At 44.7% G+C, this 24,665-nt stretch overlaps 1 protein-coding gene across 1 annotated transcript in view; it reads left to right on the forward strand.

Annotated features, from left to right (window-relative positions):
* Nucleotides 1-24,665, forward strand: part of LOC121870395 (arylsulfatase B-like) — a gene marked incomplete at its 5' end in the record, with an annotated part of 90,814 nt that overhangs the window by 21,141 nt on the left and 45,008 nt on the right. The window contains 2 exon segments of the mRNA XM_042372220.1: nt 5,229-5,286; nt 16,505-16,699. Of these exon segments, the coding sequence (XP_042228154.1) occupies nt 5,229-5,286; nt 16,505-16,699 (253 nt within the window).

The raw sequence follows: 24,665 nt of genomic DNA on the forward strand, positions 1-24,665 counted from the left end.
TATGCTGTTGGGATTACACTTGCCTACTCCATTTCTCCCTATGATTCCCTGCCAAATGTCAGCATCTCTTCCAACTCGGGCATTGAAGTCACCTAGAAGCACAACCTTATCTTCTCTGGGGATAGATGTTAGCATTCTGTTGAGGTCGGCATAAAAGGCCTCCTTGATGTCATCCTCTGCATCCAGCGTTGGGGCGTATACACTGATGAAAAAGGCATGACATGAGCGGTTCAGTGGGACTCGAAGGGTCATGAGGAGCTCATTGATCCCAACAGGCATTTCAGAGTGCCTATGTAGGATGGATTGTCAAATGGCAAAGTCAACTCCATAAATGTTGTTTCTCTCTGCATAAGGCTTACCCTTCTAGAAGAAGGTATAGCCAGACCTCCTTTTTGTGAGTCGACCCTTGTCTGGGAGCCAGGACTCACTAATGGCTTCCATGTCGATGTTATACCTAGCCAGCTCTTTCGTCACAAGGGCAGTTCTTCTTTCAGGATGCTCATTTGTGCCAGTATCCAGGAGGGTCCTGACATTCTATGCAGCGACCATAAGAGGTTGTATAGTTTGTTTTTGCTTTGGTCTGTGATTAGGATTGTGTGTTCGACTGCATTAGGGTGACCTTACTGGGTGCGGTTGCCCAGTCAGGTTGGTTCTTTAGGAAGGCTATGTTTTAGGCACCTTTTCTAGCCCCCTCCCCATGTGGGGTGAACCGAGTGGCTCCTTGAAAAGGCTGCTCAGTCGCACAGACAGGACTGGAGTTGCACTGCTGCCTAGATCCCAGTACATAAATGACCATCTTATCTATGCCACCCATGTGCAGAGTTGTAACTAGAGACTCATGGCAGTCATCTCTGCCTGTCCCCATCACCACTTGTCTGTCGCCATAGGACTTCTTGGGAGTATAGGGGTTTTGATGATGAGAGGTATGATGAGCTGGATGATGGCTGCACATGAGTTGATTGTGTGGTGAGGCAGGAGTGCAGGCTGCAATCTCACATCTTTGCTCTCCTTTTTCCTGATTCAGTGGTGCAAGCAGTTGCAACGACTGGGAGAGGAGAGTTGCAATGGATTGCCGATAGCTCAGTTTGTTGGGCTTTGCCTTTATAGCTTGTCCATCTTGCATTGCCTTTGTCTGCCGGTGTAGTAATTGTTCCATATTGGTCACCTCATTCGCCACACACTGCCGATGGGGTTTTACTGGAGCTCTGTAAGGGTGTCTGCCTGGTGCGGGGCTCCACCACAGATTTTTCGTTTTGGGTTAACTCTTGTAGCCTTGTATCTACCAAGGTTAATCCGCAACAAGTGGTTGGTAGGTACCAAGACGTGTCCACACGTTGGCTTATGCACCATCCCTCTGGGGCTCACTGCTACTCCGAGATCCCCTGCTGGTCTAGCCTGGGCCCACGGGGCACCCAGTTACCGCGTGTTGCCACGAGGAGGCACAGCAGGATTGTTGATGGTGAAGAGGCTGTGTACTGGCAGGGGTAGGCTTATGCAAATTGATTCCCTGTTCTCCACAAGGGCTAGCCAATGGCTGTAGCTGAAAGCTAGAGGAAGCAAACAGTGCTTGCACCTTAACACTAACATAATGCTGCCACACTAGATGAATTCACCACTGTGTGCACATGCGTGCACACACACAATAACCGTAATGAGGAGCTCTGGACCATATGTCGTTGAAACGTGTGATGTATTGCATTGTATGCCCTAACCTCTCCTTTCGCCCTTGGATAAATCAGAGAGCTAATTGGAAACCTGTACACTTGGGTGAGAGTTCTCTGAAAAGACTTTTGTATGTTACACATAACTCCCTGAGCATTTTCCTCCATTTTCTATTTTGGCACTTAGCAGATTATGGTTTGGAGCTCCTCATATATGGTACAGTATATAATACAGAAAAGCTTCCATTTTCTACACATAGACCCTCAGATATCTGAAACACTTCACTCACTCTATTCTATGACCATTCAAACTAACATCCTTTCTGTCTGTCTCCCCTCTTTAATTGCTCTATTTTTACCAGCATCCATCAAGGGCCTCATTTCATCAATAGACAGAAAACTTAACTTTCACAAACAAAGTTAACTATATCATTAATATCACTACTTTTTAGTTACTGGTAAATGTTTGTTTTAAGCCTCACAATTAATTAGTACAGGCATAATTAAACATATTCCCATATTCATATTTACATTTCAATCACAACTTAAGATGAAAAAAAGGCAATATTAGGTTACCCTTATTCCAGCGGTGTATGCCTTGTCTTCTCAAAGTCTTATTTTGAACCCAGTCTCACACCCCATAATACTGTATTTCAAGAGCCCATTAGAGTGGGGTGCTTGAGGTGTCAAAATACCATGGCCTGCGCTAGATAACTTGGGCAGGGTCACCAAAAACTTAGCAGAACTGCTTAAGATGCCCCAACATAAGTTACTCTGTCTAATAAATGTACAGTAGTATCCCGCTTTACGCATTTAATTGAACCCACGGAGGCCCAAACTCCACTTTTTCCCGACACAATACGTATGTTTTAGTAAAAATAACATCTTCACTTTATGATGGTATGCACACACACATAAAATAGAAGAGAAATATCAATAAGAGAATAATATACTGTACCAGGTAAAAGAAAAATCAAGGTTTAACACATATGTCATGGTAGGTTAGGTTAGAAAAATCAAGGTTTAACACTTAGTAAGGTTAGGTTATGTTTTAAAATTCAAGGTTTAACACTAACCTAAGGTTAGATTATGTTAGAAAATCAAGGTTTAACACTTACAAAGGTTAGGTTATTTTAGGAAAAAATCAAAGGTAGGTTTAACATACGTTAGTAGAAGAGATGGGTCAATGCGAATGGAGGCTGGTTCTGGGCAGAGGCAGGCTACTGGCCTCCCGTGAGTCACCATCATATCCCACCTTATTTCTGACCTCCTCAAAATCATCACTGTCTCTGTCACTATCAGGCAGGCTGGCTGTGGTGGGTTGCAGGCGAGAACTCGGACAGTAATGCTTTGTTGACGGCTAGTGTTGATGTTATCGTGATACACCTTGATGTAGGGCTCATAATCTGCAACAGCTGGGTAGTGAAGACTTACTTACGGTTATCGTCAGGAGTCGTCAGAAGGAGGCTTCAGTTTCTCTCACACTCTGATAGCATACATTCCATGCTATAACTTGTGTTCTTCTGGATGACCCCGCTGTCTCTTCACTGGCGTGATGGTCTTCTAACATCTCGTCGGCAGTCACATCAGGATCCTTATCACCTCCATAATGTCGTCATTGGTGGTCTCGGAGCCTGCAGCTGTAACACTCTCAAGCCTCTCTGTGGGATACTGCTACTGCAACAGTCTGGACCTCACCAGTCACAGATTTACTCTGCCTCCCACCTGGGTTCTACACTTACATGTCTCCATCGTGACGAACCGTTGCTACAGACAGCTGATCCCATGCCTCACCCAGAAGTCCACAGCTTTCTTGACATAGAATTTCCTCCAAAAGTGTTTCACAAGTACTTCTTCTCTGCCAACTGTTGTTCCTTGTAGTCTTCGCTCCTACTGGCGTCACCCAGGTTCATAACTCATCTGGTGTTGGTGTAGTCGTTCAGGGCTTAAACTTCTGCAGAGAATGCAGCTTTCACATTACAGATTAATTTCTTGACCATGGGCTGGATTAATGACGTAGTGTTGGGAGGAAGGGCCTACGTTGGGTGACAATCCAACAGTAGGGTGAGTGTCCTGGTCGTTGTCAAGCAACAACAAAATCTTGAATGGAACATTCTGGCACAAATTTCTTCCGTCCGAGGCAGAAACAGTCATCAAACCAGGAGGGGACAAGTAGAGAACATCCGCCTTCAGTCCGGTCAGCCAGTGGATATTTAGCGGTCATGTCCATGTTCTTGTAGGCGTGTGGCGGGCTGTGGATCACAATAACTCAGGTTTGGGCAGGCATTGGTTGTAAAGAGGACGGTGATCGCTCCTTCTGCAACTTCACTTGACCTTTGCGCAGTCTTGACACGAAGGTCTTGGAAGGTAGCTTTCCAAGGGACCGGATTCGTCCTTGTTGAACAGCCTGGTCGTGGTTACTGTCCTCTCCATAATCTCACGTAGAACAGGGGATAATCCTAGCGCACCACGGTCAGCACTCGCTTCTTCACACCAATGTTAATGTTGGTGATCTTGTTCCTCTTCTTAAACCTCTGCAACCACCCAGAGGAAGCATTGAAGGTTTGGGCTCTGCAACCCATCTTACGTACTGCCACAGTACAGTTCACTTGTTTATTTCTGAACTAAGCGTGTCGACCCCCATGTTCCATCTTGCCTTAGTGGTCGGAGCTCACAAGTAACTTCTCCTCTTGAGAAGCACCTTGTTGTGGCAATAACGATCATTGAAACACCTGTAGACTTTGGTGATGTTCATGTTTTTATCTTGGCCATCCTTCTTGATCGTCAGATCGTGATTGTTCACCATGCTAGCGCGCCATCAACCTGTCTTGCTAACTCTTGTGATCTTGCTTCACCTCGTAGCTTAGACACGTCAGTATCTTCTTTGGCTTGGCTGGGTCCAGGTAATGAGTTTTCCTGTGGTGGTGGTGGTCCGGTGGCAGCCATTCTTATGGAACAATGGATATCCATATACACGTGTAGCCGGAGGGTCTTCGGCCGGTAGGTCAACGGGCTTCATCGCTCCCTCGGCGGGGCACGTCATATTACATTAAACCAATCACAGCTAGCGGGGAGGGAGGTAAGGATGCTTGGCCCAATCACAGTCCGATACGCCATATGACGTCACCGATAACGCAACAAAGACATACTCTGCGCAACCTACTCGCGCTGCTTGCCCAACATGGCGGGATGGCGGGGGGTTTGAATCCAAAAATGGCGCGGCGCGAGATGACCGCCAGCCGCTCTCCGCGTAAAAGAGTAGATTCACCGCGTAAAGTGAACATTCCGGTTCTGGCGGGGTACCGTTTAAATGGAGAAACGCGTAAAAAAAACCCGCGTAAAGCGGGGTTTTACTGTATTCTATTCTACACATGACAGTGGATTCTTTCCTTTTTAAATCTGTTTTGCCAATTAAAATTAGCATTAAAAAAGAAATAACATTACATGGAAACTGTTTATTTTCTATTGATTCCAACCACCTTGCATTCTAATGGGAAAAGGATTGATAGAGTGAAAATTATTGTGATGGTTTATATACTGTGTATTGTTTATTTTTTTTATTTTCAGCCTGGCTATTGGGGCTATGACATGAGAAGAAATATGAGTCTTGCAGAAGACTGCTTTGGTGAGTAGTTCCATAAGTTAATAAATGATTATTTTTAGTGTTAAGGTCTTGCCCAAGGATGTACAGTAGCTAAAAAAAGTATCTGTGTATACTGTGTGTGAAACGAAATGAGACCATGGATGATAAGTATTGGGATATGCGTGTTGTCTCCTTATACTATATGATAGTAATCACTTAACCGTTTATTTTATTCCTAAATGTCAACTCACCCCCCGAGTTGGATACTGAATGGCGGTGGGTGAAGATAGCATACCAACCCTCCAAAGACACCATGAGTTGTATGTATAATTTCGGAAGTTATTGGACTACCCTGTCAGATACTTCTTTTAGCTACTGTACATACGCTTTTCCTAAAATTCACTTGTATATCTATTTCATTATTTTTATTTATTTTACTTTTTCTGTAATACCCCTGTACTTTAAACAACCAAAACACCTCTACTGTAATTTAACAATTTTTTTCTTTATCCTTTTCTCCACTGATCGGCTCATTAGCCACTTGGGAAGTACTGGGCATGCACTGGCTCCTGAATGTACCTGAACCTGCTCCAGTGTTGGTCAAGTCTGGTCTTGAAAGAGCTCACACACAGTGCCGTCACCACACTCTCTGGCAGATTGTTCCAAGAGTTCACAATTCTCACTCCCAAAAAGTTTGCCATCACAGTTTTCTGGACTTGTGGCGTCCTCAACCTGGAGATGTGACCCTTTGTGGGGTGGGCGTCCGTTAGCTTCAGATACAGACTCTCGACTGAGTAGTACCCTCTGAGATGTTGATGCAGTTTAATTAGGTCATCCCTTGCCTGTCTGTAATATAAGCTTTGCAGTTACAGGCATTCTAATCTCTCTGGATAACTGAGGTGCCGAAGTGCAGGTACCAGTCTGGTGGCCCTCCTTTGTACATTTTCAATCAGCTGACAATCTCTACCATATCTCAGAGACCAGACAGGGTGACAGTACTGTACTCCAGGTGAGGAAGCACCTCACTCTTGAAGATCATTATGAAGGACGGACCATTTAGATATCTGAACAATCTACTGTTTTGTTGCTTGATTCACTTTCTCACAATGGCCCAAGAATTTCAGTTCATTGTCAACATTCATACCCAGGTCCTTTTCACATTCGGTCTCTATTAATGCAGTTTCTTCATCCCGTTGGGACATGTGATATGCCTCCTTACTGTTGTTATGACCTACTGTAGGTGCATCCTCTTACACTTCATGACATTGAATCTTACCAGCCATTTCTTCGACCACTCTTTAAGCTGACAGAGATCTTTCTGGAGCTCTTCACAGTCCGTTTCGTTCTTAATTTCCCTTAATAACTTGGCATCGTCCTCAAACATTTGTATAGAGGAGTGTATAACTTCTGGCATGTCATTTGAAACAAACAAACAAACAACAACAGGCCCAGTACACTGCCCTGTGGTACCCTGCTTGTCATGGGTACACATGACGCTTTCATGCCATTAATCACCACACACCGCTTGCGATCATGAAGAAAGTCTTCGATCCACACTCGGACTCTTTCCTGAATACAGTTCCCTTCCAGTTTAATTCTCAACCTTTCATGGGGTACAATGTAGAAAGTCTTGGTAAAATGTAGGTATGTAGTGTTGATATTACCACCCTGTTCCAGAATTTGAGTCCAAATATCTAGTACCTTGAGTACCGTGTTGTTAGTCATTTACAAGGTTGTTTCGTAGCAGATGTGCCATCGTAGTATCTCTTATCATGCTATTAAGTACTTTACACACCTTGCTGGTCAGACCCACTGGTCTATAATTATTCATGGAGTTGTAATGATTGTTTATCAGACCATAGCTTACAGCCCAGAAAGAACAGCACATATAACAGTAAGTAGATGCCCACATAGGTTGACACACCCTACAGTGAGACTAAGACATGACCCAGGAGAGCTGACGGCCATAAGTTACCTGAGTTAACCCAGCATTATGACCGTGTTATTCAAGAAACTACACCTGGCTGGACACACCCGGGTGGTAATAGTTAGGAAGCATTCCCATTTGGCGACATGACCAAGCATCTGTGCAAACACAGCTGTCCAGACCTGACCCAAGAGGGGTCACGGACACAATGAGCCAGAATTCTCACTGCCACGTGATTAGCTTAACCCGGCAACATGACCGTGTTACTCTAGAAGCTACCCTCCAGCCAGTACACCTGTCACCTGACCAGACACCCAGATTAGTGATGAGATCTTCCAGCTCGTGACGGCCAATATAAGAGCCTGCAGCTCCTTCCACGGGGCATTAGCATTCGCATTACTACTAGAACAGGGAGGGGGCCAACAGCTCCTTCCCAGAGACAGAACGCAGAAGAGGACAGAAGTCACACTCGTCACAAGGCGAGGTTGGGAGGAGACTTCCCTCCCCAGCACCGGGTCCCCAGCTAGCAAAGTCTCCCACTGGAGACATAGTCCAGCACTCTTAAGCAGCACCTGCTGGGCCTTCCTCAGGTCACACATGAGTCATTGTCAGAGTGATCCATAGGGCGAATTACTTACGGTGAGAAGTGTATCCTCCAGTCCTCACTTTACATCCCCCTACTATAAATTCTTACTTCACTAATATTTATTAAATAGCCTCCTTATAGAGTGACGATCACCCTTCTTGAATATAGGACTCACATAGCCATTTTCCAGAAGTCATTGGGAACCTTTTGCTCATCCAGGCATTTGCAGAACAGGATCATAAGGGGCTCAGCAAGCTCATTGCACATCTCTCTTGGCACTGGAATTCCAGATATCCACTGTTTTTACTCTATATGCTCTTTCACCAACCACGGCATTGAATTTTGAGTATCGGCGGATTAATGGGTCGTCTTAGTAAATGTTGATGATATATAAATTGCATTGGTTTAACACCGAAAAAAGGTTTTAAGTTAAGGGATTTGTAGGAACAGAACTTCCCGTCCACCTATAGTAAGACATTTGTGGTTGTAAGTTTCAGCATGGCACCAGTTGTTTTATGGCACCTATCCCATCATGATACTGTGGATTCGTTCACCCAAGTTCGCTGTTCCATCTCAGCGTTATGTTTACCCTCGTTATGACAGGCAATGATAGCACCTCTTACATTTTGCGATGTCTCCCCAGTAATTTCTCGCTCCATTCGATGTAAAATCCCGTTGATGACTGGCCTGGCGTTGTGTCCATTTACAACATCAACTCCAAGTCATGTAATATGTGATCTGAACCCTCGGAGGATTCACAATATTAAAAAACATATACAGGTACAGTAAACCCTCGAAGATCCGTATTTTGGGAGATTTGGACAAAAATTTTGGGGGTTCTAGGCTAAGAAGCCTCCCTAAGGAGCATTCCCAAAACAGGATGAAGGTAGTTTTAGGCTTAAAGTTTTTATCGTATAAAATGTCACAGACTAAACCTAGCAGAATATAACTTACATTGTTGGAATCCTTGTAAGATAGTGAATAATTTGAGTATAAACATCACATAATTTGCACAAGAGATTAAAATTTTAGTCCTTTAGTGTAGTACAGGGGTTCTCAACCAGGGGGGAATTCCCCCCAGGGGGGGAATTCAGGTTTTCAGGGGGGGGAAAACTGATTCGGGAGCAAGAGATATGTTCGATGAGAAATCAATCACAGAATTTTGGCCCTTGATGTACGATTCCTACCCAAAAGTGGCAGAAAGAGCTATCCGTGCATTGCTTCCGTTTGTGTCGACATATCTTTGTGAGTCAGGCTTTTCAACTCTGTTGCAAATTAAAGCGAAGCAACGTAGTAGATTAGAGGTAGAAAATGACCTGCGTTGTGCCCTTTCAAGCACTCCTCCGCGTATCCCAGAATTGGCGAAGAAAAAACAATCACAGGTTTCTCATTGACTGTAATCTTCATCTGAATAAAATTAATTACAAATTTACAATATCCTGGTATTCTATTGAACTTTTTGTTTATTGCATTATGCTTCAGTTTGGTCTGTTAAGTAATTCATTATAAATAAAAAAAAAATTTTTTTACATTTATTCAAGTTTTATAAATCCATCAACATTTTCAATTGGCATTTAATTTGTAAAACTCCACTATAAAAATAATCCATGTAAAATTGTAAATGTATATGTACTAATATGGAAAAAATAATGGATTTTCAGTATTATATGCATATTATTTGGAATGCACTTTTTGAGGCAGACAATCTTGGAAAGGAGGAGGGAATGACATTCTGACATATGGTGAAAGGGGTGCATGGGGCAAACAAGGTTGAGAACCAGTGGTGTAGTACATTTGAGTACAAAGTGAGTACAGTAATATGCTGCTCAAAATTATGGCTTTTTCACAGGAAACGTCTGTATAACTAACCCCAGTGGTCAGGATAATATGTACTGTATTTTTGGTGTTTTTTTATATCATTATTTATCACTTTTATACATACAGTATATTAGCCGGAAGATTCGGACAAATGGCTTTTTTGGACAGGTGGTCCCCCCTTTTAGTCCTGATCTTAGAGGGTTCACTGTATACTCAATAGGGTGGTCCACTTTATATACAGTGAACCCTCACTTTACGCGGTCAATTGAACCCACGGTGGCCCACGTAAAGTGAGAAACGTGTAAAGTGAACAACATAACATATGGGATTAATTGAAATAGAGACCGGCCCGACCCCCAAACTCCACTTTTTCCCGACACAATACGTATGTTTTAGTAAAAATAACATCTTAACTTTATGATGGTATTCACACACACATAATATAGAAGGAAACAATCAATAAGAGAATAATAAACTGAAGGTTAGGTTAGAAAAAACAAGGTTGGGGTTAACACTTACGTTAGTAGAAGAGATGGGTCGGCGTAGGGGAATGGAGGCTGGTTCCGAGGCAGAGGCAGGCTACTGGCCCTCAGGTGAGTCTTCATCACTGTCATCCACACTTACTAGTGCCTCCCTGACAAATCCCTCAAAGTCATCATCACTGTCTCTACCTCTGTCACTATCACTGGCTTGGGCTGGCTGTGGTGGGTTGCGGGCGAAGAACTCTGTTATGCTTTGCTGACGGCTGGTGTTTATGCTGTCGTGATACACCTTGATGTAGGGCTCCATAGTCTGCAACAGCTGGGTATTGAAGATTTCGTACCGGTTATTGTCATGGTCGTCGGAAAGGAGGAGCTTGACTTTCTCAATACACTCGATGGCATCCCTTACATTACTATGGGATAACTTGCGTTCTTCTTGGGATGACGCACCACCTGCCTCTTCACTGACGTCATCGTCATCTAGCATCTCTGCGGTAGTCACATCAGGATCATTTATCACCTCCAGGATGTCGTCGTTGGTGGTCTCGGAGAAACCTGCAGCTGTAACACACTGCGCAGCTTCTCTGGCAAGGTCCACTGCTACTGCAACAGTCTGAACCTCACCAGTCACAGATTTACTCTGCCTCCCACCCAGAATACCTTGCAACACATGTCTCCATGCGTGACGAACAGTTGTTATAGACAGCTGATCCCATGCCTCCACCAAGATGTCCACAGCTTTCTTGACGTTGAATGTTCTCCAAATTTGTTTCACAAGTACTTCTTCCTCTGCCAACTGTTGTTCCTTGTCGTCTTCGCTCTTCCTATCGGTGTCACTCAGGTTACGCAACTCTTCCTTGGTGTTGGTGTAGTTGTTCAGGAGCTTAAATTTCTTGGCAGAGAATGCAGCTTTCACATTACAGATCAATTCATGGTCCTTGGGCTGTATTATAAACGTAGTGTTGGGAGGAAGGAAGACCACTTTTACATTGGGGTGACGATCTAACAGTAGGGGCGAGTGTCCTGGTGCGTTGTCAAGCAGCAACAAAATCTTGAATGGAACATTGTGTTGCTCACAGAATTTCTGGTTTGATGACTGTTTCAGTCATCAAACCAGGAGAGGGACAGAGTAGAGAACATCCACGCCTTACGTGCGGTCAGCCAGTGGACATTTAGCTTGGTCATGTCCATGCTCTTGTAGGCGTGCGGCTTGCGTGCTGTGTGGATCACCGATAACTTGAGCTTATAGGCACCGGAGGCATTGGTGGTAAACAGGACGGTGATGCGCTCCTTCTGCAACTTCCGGCCCCGACACTTGCTGGCATTCTTCACAACGAAGGTCTTGGAAGGTAGCTTTTTCCAAAAAAGACCAGATTCGTCCATGATAAATACCTGGTCGTCGGTGTATTGTCCTTCCTTCATAATCTCACGTAAAAATGGAGGAAATTCCCTAGCCGCAACACTGTCAGCACTAGCTTCTTCACCACCAATGTTAATATTGGTGATCTTGTTCCTCTTCTTAAACCTCTGCAACCACCCAGAGGAAGCATTAAAGGGTTTGGGCTCTGCAATTCCCATCTTACATGACACTGTAGCATACAGTTTACGTGCGCACTCCTTAACTGAGCGCGTGTCCATCGCCATGTTCCGTGACGCCTGACAAACCAAGTAGCTCACAAGTAATTTTTCCGTCTTGAGAAGCAGCTGGTTGTGGCAGTACTTGATCATAGAAGCACCTGTAGACTTTGTGATGTTCATGTGCTCCTTTATCTTGGCTGCATCCTTCTTAATTGTTCTTATAGTTGATTCGTTAACACCATGCTGGCGCGCGAGATCAACCTGTCTTGTTCCTTTCTCCAACTCTTGTATGATCTTGTACTTAATTTCGTAGTTTAAGGAACGTCGTATCTTCTTTGGCTTAGGACGGCTGGGTCCAGGTAATGCAAGGTTTCTTTGTGGTGGTGGTGGTGGTGGTGGTCCGGTGGAAGCCATTCTTATGGAACAATGGATACCGATATACACGGTGTAGCCGGGAGGGGTGTAACTGACGCGGGTAGGTCAAGAGGCTTGAACGCTCCTGCGGCGGGGCACGTCATAGTACATTAAACCAATCACAGCTAGCGGGGAGGGAGGTAAGGATGCTTGGCCCAATCACAGTCCGATACGTCATATGATGTCACCGATAACGCAACAAAGACATACACTGCGCAACCTACTCGCGCCGCCTACCCAATATGGCGGGATGGCGGGAGAGGTGGCGCCAGGTTTGGATCCAAAAATGGCGCGGCGCGAGAGGACCGCCAGCCGCTCTCCGCGTAAAAGGGTACACACACCGTGTAAATTGAGCATTCCGTGTTCGGCAGGGTACCGCATACAGTGGTCCCTCGGTTAACGAGCGCCTCGATTAACGAGATTTCGGTGAACGAGTTACCTCCCATAAGATTCTTAAATTCGGTTAACGAGCAACCCCTCGGTTAACGAGTTTCTTACTAGCCGACCTCAACAAGTTTTGACTTATACTGGGCGGTCAACCAGCTGTAGTTTTAGTCCGCCAATACTACATTAATCGGTTCTAGGGCTTAAATTCCTTACTATTTTAGTATATATCAAGAAGTTTATACTATTCAATAATTTTAAAAGTTTAATATTAAATTTTTTAGTCATTTTAACAATTATTGAACATAATTGAAGGTAAAGTGACTCGTTTAATGCGCGGCATCCAGCCTCTTAACGCAGCAAACAGGCGTTAGTCTTTTTCTGTTTTCACTGGAGGAACATCTTGCTTGACACTCTCTTCAACTAAACGCTTTTTTCTGTGTTTCCAAGCAAATTATTGGTCATTTTGAAATTTATTTTACATATTGACAATATATAGCGCAGAGCAGTGTTATTTTAAAGAAAATATTCTTTATTTACAACAAGTTTAACTTTGAAAAGTACGTGTTGACATTGTTTGAATCCAGCATGGGGCCTAAGAGATCAAGAAAAGCGATTTCAATCCAAACCAAGCAGGAAATCATAAAAAAACATGAACAAGGCATTAGAACAAATGCGCTATGCAAAGAATATGGCATGTCGACATCAACTGTGTCGACAATTCTTGCACAGAAAGACAAATTTAAAGAAGTGAAAGTGAGAGACAAATCTACAAGAGTGTTTAAAAGTCGGTCCCTAATTGCAGAAACTGAGAGGTTACTTATCATCTGGATTAGGGAAAAACAGATGAAAGGTGATTCAGTTTCTACTGAATTCATTTGTGAAAGAGCCAGGGAGATTTACGAACATTTAAAGACAGATCAACCTGGTTCTTCAGGCACAGAATTTGAAGATTTTCGGGCCAGCAATGGCCTTTTTGGGAGTAGTAGGAACACATGGCTCGAAAAGAGCCAAAGATATCATCTTCTCCGACAGGTACCAGAAATGCCCTTCAAATTTCGAAGTTGCTGCCTTGGTGATCTTTCTTTGCGGGTAGTCGCGGAGGCTTTGAAGCAATCTGAGATTATTGAAAGGAGCAGCTGCGGTTATCGGGGCCAAAATCCAGGCTTTCAAGTAAACGGTGACAGCAAACATGCTGACCTCTCAGAGACAAAGCTCCTCCTTAGTGGTGAGGTTTTTTAATGAGCCTCTGAACATACATGTCTTTAGACAATAGAGGACCTTCGATGCATTGCCCCCGGACGTTTGAGTGTGTGTTTTTTTATGCTTCCACCAAGATACAGAACGGACAGCTCAAAAAACTCCCTGCAATCATCTCTGAGGGTGTTGTTCCTCAACTGTTCACTAGCAAATGCCAGGATTTCTTCTCGGACACAATCGAGGAGAGGCCTCACTTCTTCGCACTCCATTCCTGTAGTGAATTGCAATTTGTCAATGAAGCTCCACTTGGATTGGAATTGCTTGAAAAGCTGGATGTCAGGCTCCGAAAATGGCCCATAGCAAGCATTGAAGATGCTTGTTAATACAATTTCTAACACGTGATATCGACACGCAAAGTGAAAAACTTTTTTTGCCAATTTCTGTTCCAGCAGGACACATACTCTAGATTGGTATCCGGTGTTCAACAAGTTCGTGTTGAAGCACATGTCAATCACTGAGTCGTCGATCCCTCAATCCACGAGAAGCTGGGAAATGGCCTTTGCTTGCTGTTCTCCTGTTCCAGCTGCAAGTTTTGGGACACCAAGAAGCTGAGATTCCCCATTGATGAAGGACACAATCACTGGAAGCCTGTCCACTTGCTTGGTGGAATTCAGGAGATCGGGGAGGAGCTTTCCATCCCAGTGAACGATGCAAGGAAGTCCAGGCTCAAAGTTAGACTTCATCTGATTCCCGAAGTTTTTTCAATGATGCATATGATGTCACTTGATAGAAGACCTGGTAATGTTTAACTCCAGAACATATGTGGCCATTGGGTCCGTCATTTTGGATCTATCTAAGGTGGCAGCAAGTCCTGGAGAGATGACATTCTGCACCCTCTTTGCTCTAGTTGATGGACTTTCCCCACCACAAGCTATCAGTTTTTCTCCAACAGATGTTTCTTCCTCTGTTGAGGTTGAAGAAGAGGAAAATGCCAGTTCCACCATTTCGGAGGAAGTTGAAGCATCCTCAAGTACCTTTCTTCTCCTTTCCTCCTCCACCATCTTGCCTTGTGCTGCTGTCTTTTCCTTCCTCTTTGTGACCAAGTCAACAGTACCCGTTGTTCCTCTTCTTCCTGGCTCAAGTTGTAGATTGAATTCCTCTTCCTTCTCCGTTTGAGTTTTGCTTTTTCGGTGTCTGCCGTACAGAAGTTAATCGTCTCAGGTTATCATCATCAGTACAGTAGTTATAAATCGAGCTTTTATATTTACAATAATTATATTTTTAATTAATTAAAAATAATAATAATGTGTTTAAGTAAGCAATAACATATTTTTAATTCTGCAGTTGAGTTAGGTAGAATTTAGCCTACCAGAGACAGCAACTGAAGGATTCATTAGCTTATGAGAGACCTCAAGTTCACATATAGGATGCAGGCTGATTTTTTAGCCATTTTTCAGACAAAAAAGTGCATCTTATATGCCATAAAATACAGTGACCCCCTATTTCCCATAAGTCTTTTGTCTTGCCAGTCACGGAGTTTTTCAGGAACCTAACCCCCATGATTGGCGAGGGACTACTGTACTGTATTTCGTTTACAAACCGGTAACTTTACTGCAACAATCTCTTTTAATCAAAGCTCTCCCATACAGGTACATATTTTTTGTTGAATATTTTCCAAGGTTATTTATATTTAATACCGGTGTTTCAAGTGAAAATAATATTTGTTTTGAAGAATAACACAAAATTTAGTGAAATAATGTTGTGTTGAACTCTGAGTTTGTCTTCTTATTTCCCAGTGGCACCAATGACTTAAAATTCATTATTTTACAAAATATGGGATCTGTCTGGACTATTCTCCTTGGATTAGTCAGTCACTTCATTTTTCTAAAGTTTCTTTGTGTGCTGTTTTTTCATACCCCAAGAGATATGCATAAATGCTTGCAGCAGGGCAGGGAGGGAACTGCATTATTTGGTATGATGTTTACTCATCTAATCACTTTTCCAGTACCTAGGTTGACTAACGCATCTTTTCTGTGGTTTAATTCAGATTCATAAGCTTTATTCATAACTGTAGATAAAAGTATATATGTTGGAATACAACATAGCTAGAGTAATTACCCTATGATGATAATACTATACTGTAGGTGCCATAATGCTATATAAAACTTGGAGTCAACAGGGAGGATGGTAGCTTCATTGTTTTGCGGTATCAATCACTTCTTCTTGTGTGTTTATTTTTGGAGGGGGGCGATTTAAATATTTATTAATTCTTTTACTACAGGTTGAAGCTCCCCTATCCAGCATTCTGACATAGCAACTCCCCCAAAGAGGCAGTTTTGGAAATTCCTTTGCCCAGCAAACTTCCCAAAGAATGGTGCGATTGGATGATAACTTGAGTGAAAAAAATTTCTACTCGGTAAACCTCCCATCAAGTGGCAGCTTTTCATAGTTTTGCCAGTTGGCCACTAATGTTTTGGTGGCATGCCATCTTTCCTGCTACACAGTTCATTTGTTCACATTCTCTGCTGAAGGTGGTGGTGTGCTCATTTAAATATTACAATTTTATTCTACCCTTACTGAAATGCACCATGGCTTCCAAACCTTAAAAAACATGGACTGGTGGAGATGAGTAAGAAGAAGCCATCTGTACTCTACAAATAGTGTTTTTATTTACAGTTACATTGTATCGGTAACCCATTACAAGTTCAGGTGCATAAGAAATACAACCTTCTAAATAACGGTAATTTTCCTTATCTGGCTCGGAACTGGCCCCACAGTTGCCAGATGTGGGACCTTCAATCTGTACAAAGAATGTGTGAAAATAAATATTACTAACTGAAATTAAATTTGTCATATCACTCTTTCTTGTAGGTAAATACACAACAGATTTATTCACCAAGGAGGCTGTGGATATTATCAACAATCACAACACATCTCAACCTTTGTTCCTGTACTTGGCTCACCTGGCTGTTCACTCTGGTAACCCTTATGCTCCACTGCAAGCACCTGAGAATGTGGTTAAAAAGTTCAACTACATAAAAGATGAACACAGACGCACCTTTGCAGGTGAGTGTTGAGCAAAAGTGAAGTGCTAGGTACGGTTGCTTAGTTAGTGTCACGTTTATTTTTATTTGACAATATTTTATAATTTATAGCCCCATATTCATACAGAAGGGTGCGTTGATGCAGAGTTCATATACCGGCTATGTAACAAGCTGGGTTTTTATTCTGTCATTAAGATTTGCAGGACACATCCAGTATTTGCTCCTCATAAGGATCTGATCTATATCCACTTTCTCTTTTCCCACTGTTAATCATTTTAAATGTAAATCTGACATTCCAGAACTGACCTGACATGACACCTCTACATTCAGACTACCATTATATGGTAAAATAGAAGTCCACATATCTGAAAGTAACCATTCCTAGGGCTTTTCACAATTGTCATTTTATGAATACAGTAAAGGGAGTAAACCCTCAAAAGTCTGGTCAACTTGAGGGGAAAGGAGGTCCGGACTAGCAGATTGTCCGGACTTTTACCAAATGGAGTACTGGGGGCCACTGTGCAAAGAAGCACCCATGTATTAGCTTCCGATGACCCTGAAATTTGTATTTTAATGTGCAATAAATATAATTTGTGTTTTCTTTTACATTTTTCCTTTATACAGTATATAGTACAGTAAGATCTTGTATTTTGAGAGTAATATAGACTAGAAAAATTGCACCAAATTAAAATTTGCCAAATGCAAATACATAAACTAATGGGAAAAATAACAATATAGACTGGCTACTCTACATCAACCTCTGATTTTCCCGTTTATAACCTACAAATGATACAAATTCTGCAGATAAAGATAAATCATTATTAAGCAATACATAAACACTTAAAAATACAGTAGCACTTACCAGTTAGCCCAAACTTGATGAGCTTGGGTGATGTTGGATATCCGAAACTGGGGATGGACAGGCTGGTTAGAGCCACCTCCCCGGCTCTCCTTTCCACCTGGCTCCCCTGGTTTAAATCCTAGGAAGACCTTGGTGGTAATATCTGGCAAATCCTGTGTTTCCTCCTCCACCTCTTCTCCAACATCGATGTTCTGGAGTGCATCACTAACGTGTCGGCGTCGTGTGAGGTACCGTGTGATTAGTGACCTGGCGTTTGTTTATCTTTCGCTGGTATCTTGGCATAAATGTGTTGGTGATGGCCTCTACTTTGCTCACCAGTGATTCACGCTCATTCTCGGACAACTCTTCAACCAGTACTTGGAGGTTCTAACAAGTGCTGAGTATCAAAGACAAATTGCTGGTTGTGATCCTGAGTTCCGGTTCCTCTTCCGCGTCGCCTTCACCTGCCTCGTCAGATGACTCATCAGCCACATCATCCAGCATTTCTTCATCATTCTCCTTAAGCATCTCGTTGATCTGTTCTGCATCCACCTCACGGAAACCTGGGGCTGGTACACTCCTTGCACTTTCTACCGCAGCTTCTAATAAATCCGCCTGACGCTGCACAGCCGACCTTGCGTTACTCAGGTGTGGGAAGAGGGGTTTCCAAGCATGTTTAATGGTTGCCAATGTGATTTTGTTCCCTGCAGCTACCATGTGGTCCACAGCATGTCGGATATGAAATTGCTTCCAGAATTGCTTGACAGAGAGCACATTCTGTTGAGTGATGTCACTACGGGAGTTGCTAGCAGGGTCTTGTTGCAAGGTGGGGGAGTTGCCAGAGGTGCCGACTGAAGCAGGGTCGTATTCCACATCGCTATCATTAGCGTTGTTGATTTCGTTCACTTCATCTTGAGGGTCTGTGGCTTTCCTCATTCTGTCATGAACTGCCTTATTGTAAAGCGACTTCACGTGGCAATTATTTCTTGATCAAGTGGTTGCAGTATGGAGGTTGTATCGGGGGGCAAGAACACCACCTGAACATTAGGTTGTCTGCCAACCAGATACCGGGCATGGCCAGGAGCACTGTCCATAAATAGAAACACTTTAAAATCTAAATTCAAGTTCCGGCAGTTCCGTCGTGAGTCAGGCACAAAACACTCATCAAACCACTAGTGGGAAATATTTTGCATCATGTAGCCCCTGTGATTTTGTTTCCAATACACATTCAAGTTATTTATGTCAAAATTGTGGTAGGAATGAAGCTTCTTTGATCGGTAGATAACTAAGGGTTTAATTTTATGCTGACCTGATGCATTTGTGGTTAGTAAAGCACTGAATCGGTCTTTAGCCATCTTTACCCCACGTGCCTGTTTGTCATCCTTTGATATAAAAGTAGCACGGGGAGATTGTTTCCAGTAGAAACCCATTTCATCACTATTATAAATTTGATCCAATGAGTATCTACCTTCTACAAGTTGCTTTGCTCCCTCCCTCCCTCCCTCCCTCCCTCCAACTCACAGTGTCTCACACATGACTTTAAACTCTGGATGATGTGTGTGTGATGTTGTGGTATTAATTAATGAATAATAACAAGCCTAAGGTTAAAAATGCTTTGAAAGCATTTGAGGTGGATGTCGTGTAGATGATTAGTGGGTCTCATATTTTTTACCTGACCTGTTGTTATGTCATCCATTTTTTATAAGCTCATCTTTTGTTTGCAGTGGAGTTGGTGTGTGGATTAGTGGATCCCATGTTATTGACCTGACCTGATGTTATGTAAGGTCACTCAATGTATATAAATCTCTCTCAGTCCCTGTAAATTCAGTTGCCTCTGAAGATGTCTTGAATCAAGACAAAAGCTAAGGTGCTCCACTGTTTCCCTATTCCTGTGTGGTTTTATCAAGTATATTACTGGGAACAGTTTCCTAAATACACCCTGCTAAAATGGGGGGTGCATCTTATATGGTGTTTTTTATATTATTTATCATTTTTATACATTTAGTACATTCACCATTAGCTGAAGTAGGTTTTACTGTATCATGTGTCTGAGGTGTCATTATAGGGGTGAGCTATTAACAGATTTAATCTTGATTTAGTGAACTAGCTCGCCAAATCGACAAAAAAAATAACAGAAGAAATGCCTTCCACTAAATTGAGAGTTTGTTATATCAGATTCTGTTAAATAGAGAGTATATTGTACTTAATCTTATGGGGAAATTTAGGGTATGTTCCACAGGTTCTAAAAGTCAACAGTAATGCTATAAAAGTTGTTGAAAAATCATTACACCTGGACCCCGACTTACGACGGGGTTAGGGACCCAAATCCAGGTCGTAAGTCCGACATGGTCGTAAGTCCGACATAGATAAAAAAAAAAAAAAAAAAAAATTAATAAAAAATCTACAATGAAATACAGTACAGTAAAAGTAATGAATAATGATGAATGGATACAGTACAGTGAAAGTAATAAATAATAAGGAATGGATACAGTGTGACTGAGCACTTAACCTTTAATGTAGTCAGCTGAATGCACATGGGGCCCCCATAATTTTCTAATTATACATGGAGACTACATTAACTGGAAACGTTTCGGTATAGAAATTGCGTGTGTCATTTAAATTTTTTTTTTTTTTTATATCTATATCTGAGGCGGTCGTAAGTCCACGTAGTCGTAAGTCCACGTAGTCGTAAGTCGGGGTCTAGGTGTACAATAAAGATAATGTATATAAAACCATAAACTAAGACATATGAAGAGCATGGGTGTTTGTGTGGAGTGGCTGACTCACCACTCCAGCAACGTTCCATGACGGCACATACAGAGCAGTAGACACACAAACACACACTGTACCACATTTCACAACCATTTCTGTAGCATTAATGCTAGAAATTTTTTTTATAAAAATCATTAAAATACTCTAATGTGGCTTTGAAATAAAGTTAATATAATATAATACTATAAATAAGAAAAAATAATGAACATGGGTGGGTGGAAAGTGAGGTTCATGTGTGTGTGTGTGTGTGTGTGGTGGCGGCAGTGGCCTCGATCCACCTCATAACTGAGGAGTCCTCCCTGCCTCCCTCAATGTGAAGTCACACACATCATTTATATAGAAGTTTGGTGTTAATAAATCAATTGTTTAACTTAAAAAATATTTATTAAGAGATACAGTAATAATTCGAGCTTATTAATACCAGTACTGTACCCTTCATACACAGGAGAATAATTACATTTATCTTATTATTTGGCTTGTCATTTAATTTTTATGCAAATTACTTATTAGATCTTGCATTTTTTATATAGTAGTATTTAATATTTTATATCAATGATAAAACATACACCATAAGTGGCTGATCATACAAGAATATATAATAACAAATGTTGGAGGGTGTGTGTTGGAGGGTGTGTGTTGGTGGTGTTGGAGGGTGTGGGTTGGTGGTGTTGGAGGGTGTGTGTTGGTGGTGTTGGAGGGTGTGGGTTGGTGGTGTTGGAGGGTGTAGGTTGGTGGTGTTGGAGGGTGTGTGTTGGTGGTGTTGGAGGCAGCAAAAATGGAGTGTGCTGGAGGGCGTGTGCTGGTGGCGTTGAGGGTGTGGGTTGGTGGTGTTCGGAGGGTGTGGGTTGGGATGTTGGAGGGTGGTGTTGGTGGTGCTGGAGGGGGTGTGACGGTGGTGTTGCAGGGTATGTGTTGGTGGTGTTGAGGGTGCATTGGTGGTGTTGAGGGGCGTAGGGTTGGTGGTGGAGGGCAAAAGTTGGTGGTGTTGGTGGTTTTGGGAGGGTGTGTGACTGCAGTGTTGCAGGGTATGTGTTGGTGGTGCTGGAGGGTGTGTATTGGTGGTGTTGGAGGGTGTTGGCTGGTGGTGGTGGAGGTGTTGGTGGTGTTGGAGGGTGTGTGTTGGTGGTTTTGGAGGGTGTAAGACGGTGGTGTTGCAGGGTATGTGTTGGTGGTGTTGAGGGCGTGTATTGGTGGTGTTGGAGGGTGTAGGTTGGTGGTGGTGGAGGGTGTGTGCCAGTGGTGTTGGTGGTTTTGGAGGGTGTGTGGACGGGTGGTGTTGCAGGGTATGTGTTGGTGGTGTTGGAGGGTGTATTGGTGGTGCTGGAGGGTGTTGGTTGGTGGTGGTGAGGGTGTGTGCTGGTGGTGTTGGAGGGTGTGGCTGGTGGTTTTGAGGTGTGACGGTGGTAAGCTGCAGGGCAAGGGGTTGGTGGTGTTGAGGGTGTGGGTATTGGTGGTGCTTGGAGGGTGTAGGTTGGTGGTGGTGGAGGGTGTGTGTTGGTGGCTTTTGGAGGGTGTGACGTGGTGTTGCAGGGCATGTGTTGGTGGTGTTGGAGGGGTGTGTATTGGTGGTGTTGGAGGGTGTTGGTTGGTGGTGGAGGGTGTAGGTTGGTGGTGTTGGAGGGTGGGTTGGTGGTGCTGAGGGTGTGTGACGGTGGTAAGCAGGGCATGTGTTGGTGGTGTTGGAGGGTGTAGGTTGCGGTGGTGGAGGCAGTGGTTGGTGGTGCTGGAGGGTGTGGGTTGGTGGTGTTGGAGGGTGTGTGTTGAGTGGGTGTTGATAAGTGTGTGTTGATGGGTGTGTGTTGGTGGTGTTCGAGGGTGTGGGTTAAGATGTTGGAGGGTGTTGGTTGGTGAAGCTGGTGGTGCTGGGAGGGTGTGACTTGCGTGGTTGGGTATGGGCATGTGTTGGTGGAAGCTGGAGGGTGTATTGGTGGTGTTGATGCGTAGGTTGGTGGTGGTGGAGGGTGCGTGTGCTGGTGGTGTTGAGGGTGTGGGTTGGTGGTGCTGGAGGGTGTTGGGAGGTGTTGAGGTGGGAAGCTGGTGGTGTTGGAGGGTGTGGGTTGGTGGTGTTCGAGGCGTGGGTTGGTACGTTGGAGGGTGTTGGCTGGTGGTGTTGAGGGTGTGTTGGTGGTGTTGGAGGGTGGGTTGGTGGTGTTCGAGGGTGTGGGTTGGTGATGTTGGAGGGGTGTTGGTTGGTGGTAAGCTATGGTGTTGGAGGTGTGGACGGTGGTGTTGCAGGGCATGTGTTGCGGTGCTGGAGGGTGTGTATTGGTGGTGCGTTGAGGTGTAGGTTGGGTGGTGGTGGAGGGTGTGTGTTGGTGGTGTTGGTGGTTTGGAGGGTGTGTGACGGTGGTGTTGCAGTGTATGTGTTGGTGGTGTTGAGGTGTGTATTGGTGGTGTTGAGTGGCGTTGGTTGGTGGTGTGCATTGGTGGTGTTGGAGGGTGTGTTGGTGGTGTTGGAGGGTAAAGATGGTGGTGCTGGAGGGTGTGTGTGCTGGTGGTGTTGGAGGGTGTGTTGGTGGTGTTGGAGGGGTGTGCTGGTGGTGTCTGGAGGGGCAGTTGGTGATGTTGGGAGGGTGTGTTGGTGGTGTTGGAGGGTGTGGGGTTGGTGGTGTTGGAGGGTGTGTTGGAGGTGTTGGAGGTGTGTTGGTGGTGTTGGAGGGTGGGGTTGGTGGTGGAGGGTGTGTGTTGGAGGTGGAGGTGTGTGTTGGTGGTGTTGAGGTGTGTGTTGGAGGTGTTGAGGGTGTGGTGTTGGTGGTGTTGAGGGTGGGGTTGGTGGTGTCTCGAGGGTGTGTGGGTTGCGATGTTGAGTGTGCGTTGGTTGGTGGTGTTGGTGGCGTTGAGTGCGTGTGACGGGTGGTGCTGGCAGGGCATGTGCTGGTGGTGTTGAGGTGTATTGCGGTGCTGGAGGGTGTGTGTGATGGTGGTGTTGGAGGGTGTGTTGGTGGTGTTGGAGGGGTGTAGGTTGCGGTGAGGTGTGTTGGTGGTGTTGAGGGTGGGTTAAGGGTGTTCGAGGTGTGGGTTGCGATGTTGGAGTGGTGTTGGTTGGTGGTGCTGGGAGGGTGTGTGTTGGTGGTGCTGGAGGTGTGTTGGTGGTGTTGGTGGTTTTGGGAGGGTGTGTGTGATTTGCGGTGTTGCAGGGTATGTGTTGGTGGTGTTGAGGGCGTAGGTTGGTGGTGGTGGAGGGGTGTAGGTTGGTGAGTTATGGAGGGTGTGTGTTGGTGGTGCTGGAGTGGCGTTTGATGGTGGCGCTGGAGGGTGTGTGCTGGAGGGTGGGGTTGGCGGTGTTGGAGGGTGTTGGTTGGTGGTGCTGGATGGCGTGTGTTGGTGGTGCCGGAGTGGCGTGTGTCTTGGTGGTGTTGGAGGTGGGTTGGTGGTGCTGGAGGATGTGTTGGTGGTGTGCTGGAGGGTGTGTGGTTGGTGGCGCTGGAGGGTGGGTTGGTGGAAGCTGGAGGGTGCTGGTTGGTGTGTGTGTATTGGTGGTGTTGAGGGTGTGTGCTGGTGGTGTTGGAGGGTGTGTGTGAGGTGGTGTGGAGGGTGTGTTGTGGGTGGTGTTGGAGGGTTGGTGTGTGTTGGTGTGTGTTGGGGTTGGAGGGTGTGTGTTGGTGGTGTTGGAGGTGTGTGTTGGTGGTGTGGAGGGTGTGTGTGTGTGGTGCTGGAGGGTGTGGGTGGTGTGCGGAGGGGTGTGTGGTGTTGAGGTGGGTTGTGGTGGGGGGATGTGTGTGGTGGTGTGGTGTGTGTTGGTGGTGTGGAGGTGTGTGTGGTGGTGTTGGAGGGTGTGTGTGGTGTTGGAGGGTGTGTGACGGTGGTGGTGTTGGAGGGTGTGTGTGTGGTGGTGTTGGAGGGTGTGGTGTTGGAGGTGGTGTGGGATCGTGGTGTTGAGGGTGTGTGAGGTGGTGTTGAGGGTGTGTGGTGGTGTTGGAGGGTGTGTGTTGGTTGGTGGTGGAGGGTGTGTGATGGTGGTGTTGGTGGTGTTGGAGGTGTGTGTTGGTGGTGTTGAGGGTTTTGATTGGTGTGTGTATTGGTGGTTGGAGGTGTGATGGTGGTGTGGAGTGGTGTTGTTGAGGGTGTGGAGGTGTGTGTTGGTGGTGTTGGAGGGTGGGTGATGGTGGTGTTGGAGGTGGGTGTTGGTGGTGTTGGAGGGTTGTTGGTGGGTGGAGGGTGTGTTGGTGGTGTTGGAGGGTGTGTGTTGGTGGTGCTGGAGTGTGTGGTGTGCGGTGTTGGTGTGTGTGGTGTTGGAGGGTGTGTGATGGTGGTGTTGGAGGGTGTGGTGTGTGGTTGTTGGAGGTGTGTGTGTGGTTGTTGGAGGTGTGTGTGGTTGTTGGAGGGTGTGTGTGTGTGTGGTTGTTGGAGGGTGTGTGTGGTGTGGTTTTGGTGG

The sequence above is a fragment of the Homarus americanus genome, unplaced genomic scaffold (assembly GCF_018991925.1).
Source record: "Homarus americanus isolate GMGI-L3 unplaced genomic scaffold, GMGI_Hamer_2.0 scaffold40856, whole genome shotgun sequence".
Lineage (NCBI taxonomy): Eukaryota > Metazoa > Arthropoda > Malacostraca > Decapoda > Nephropidae > Homarus > Homarus americanus.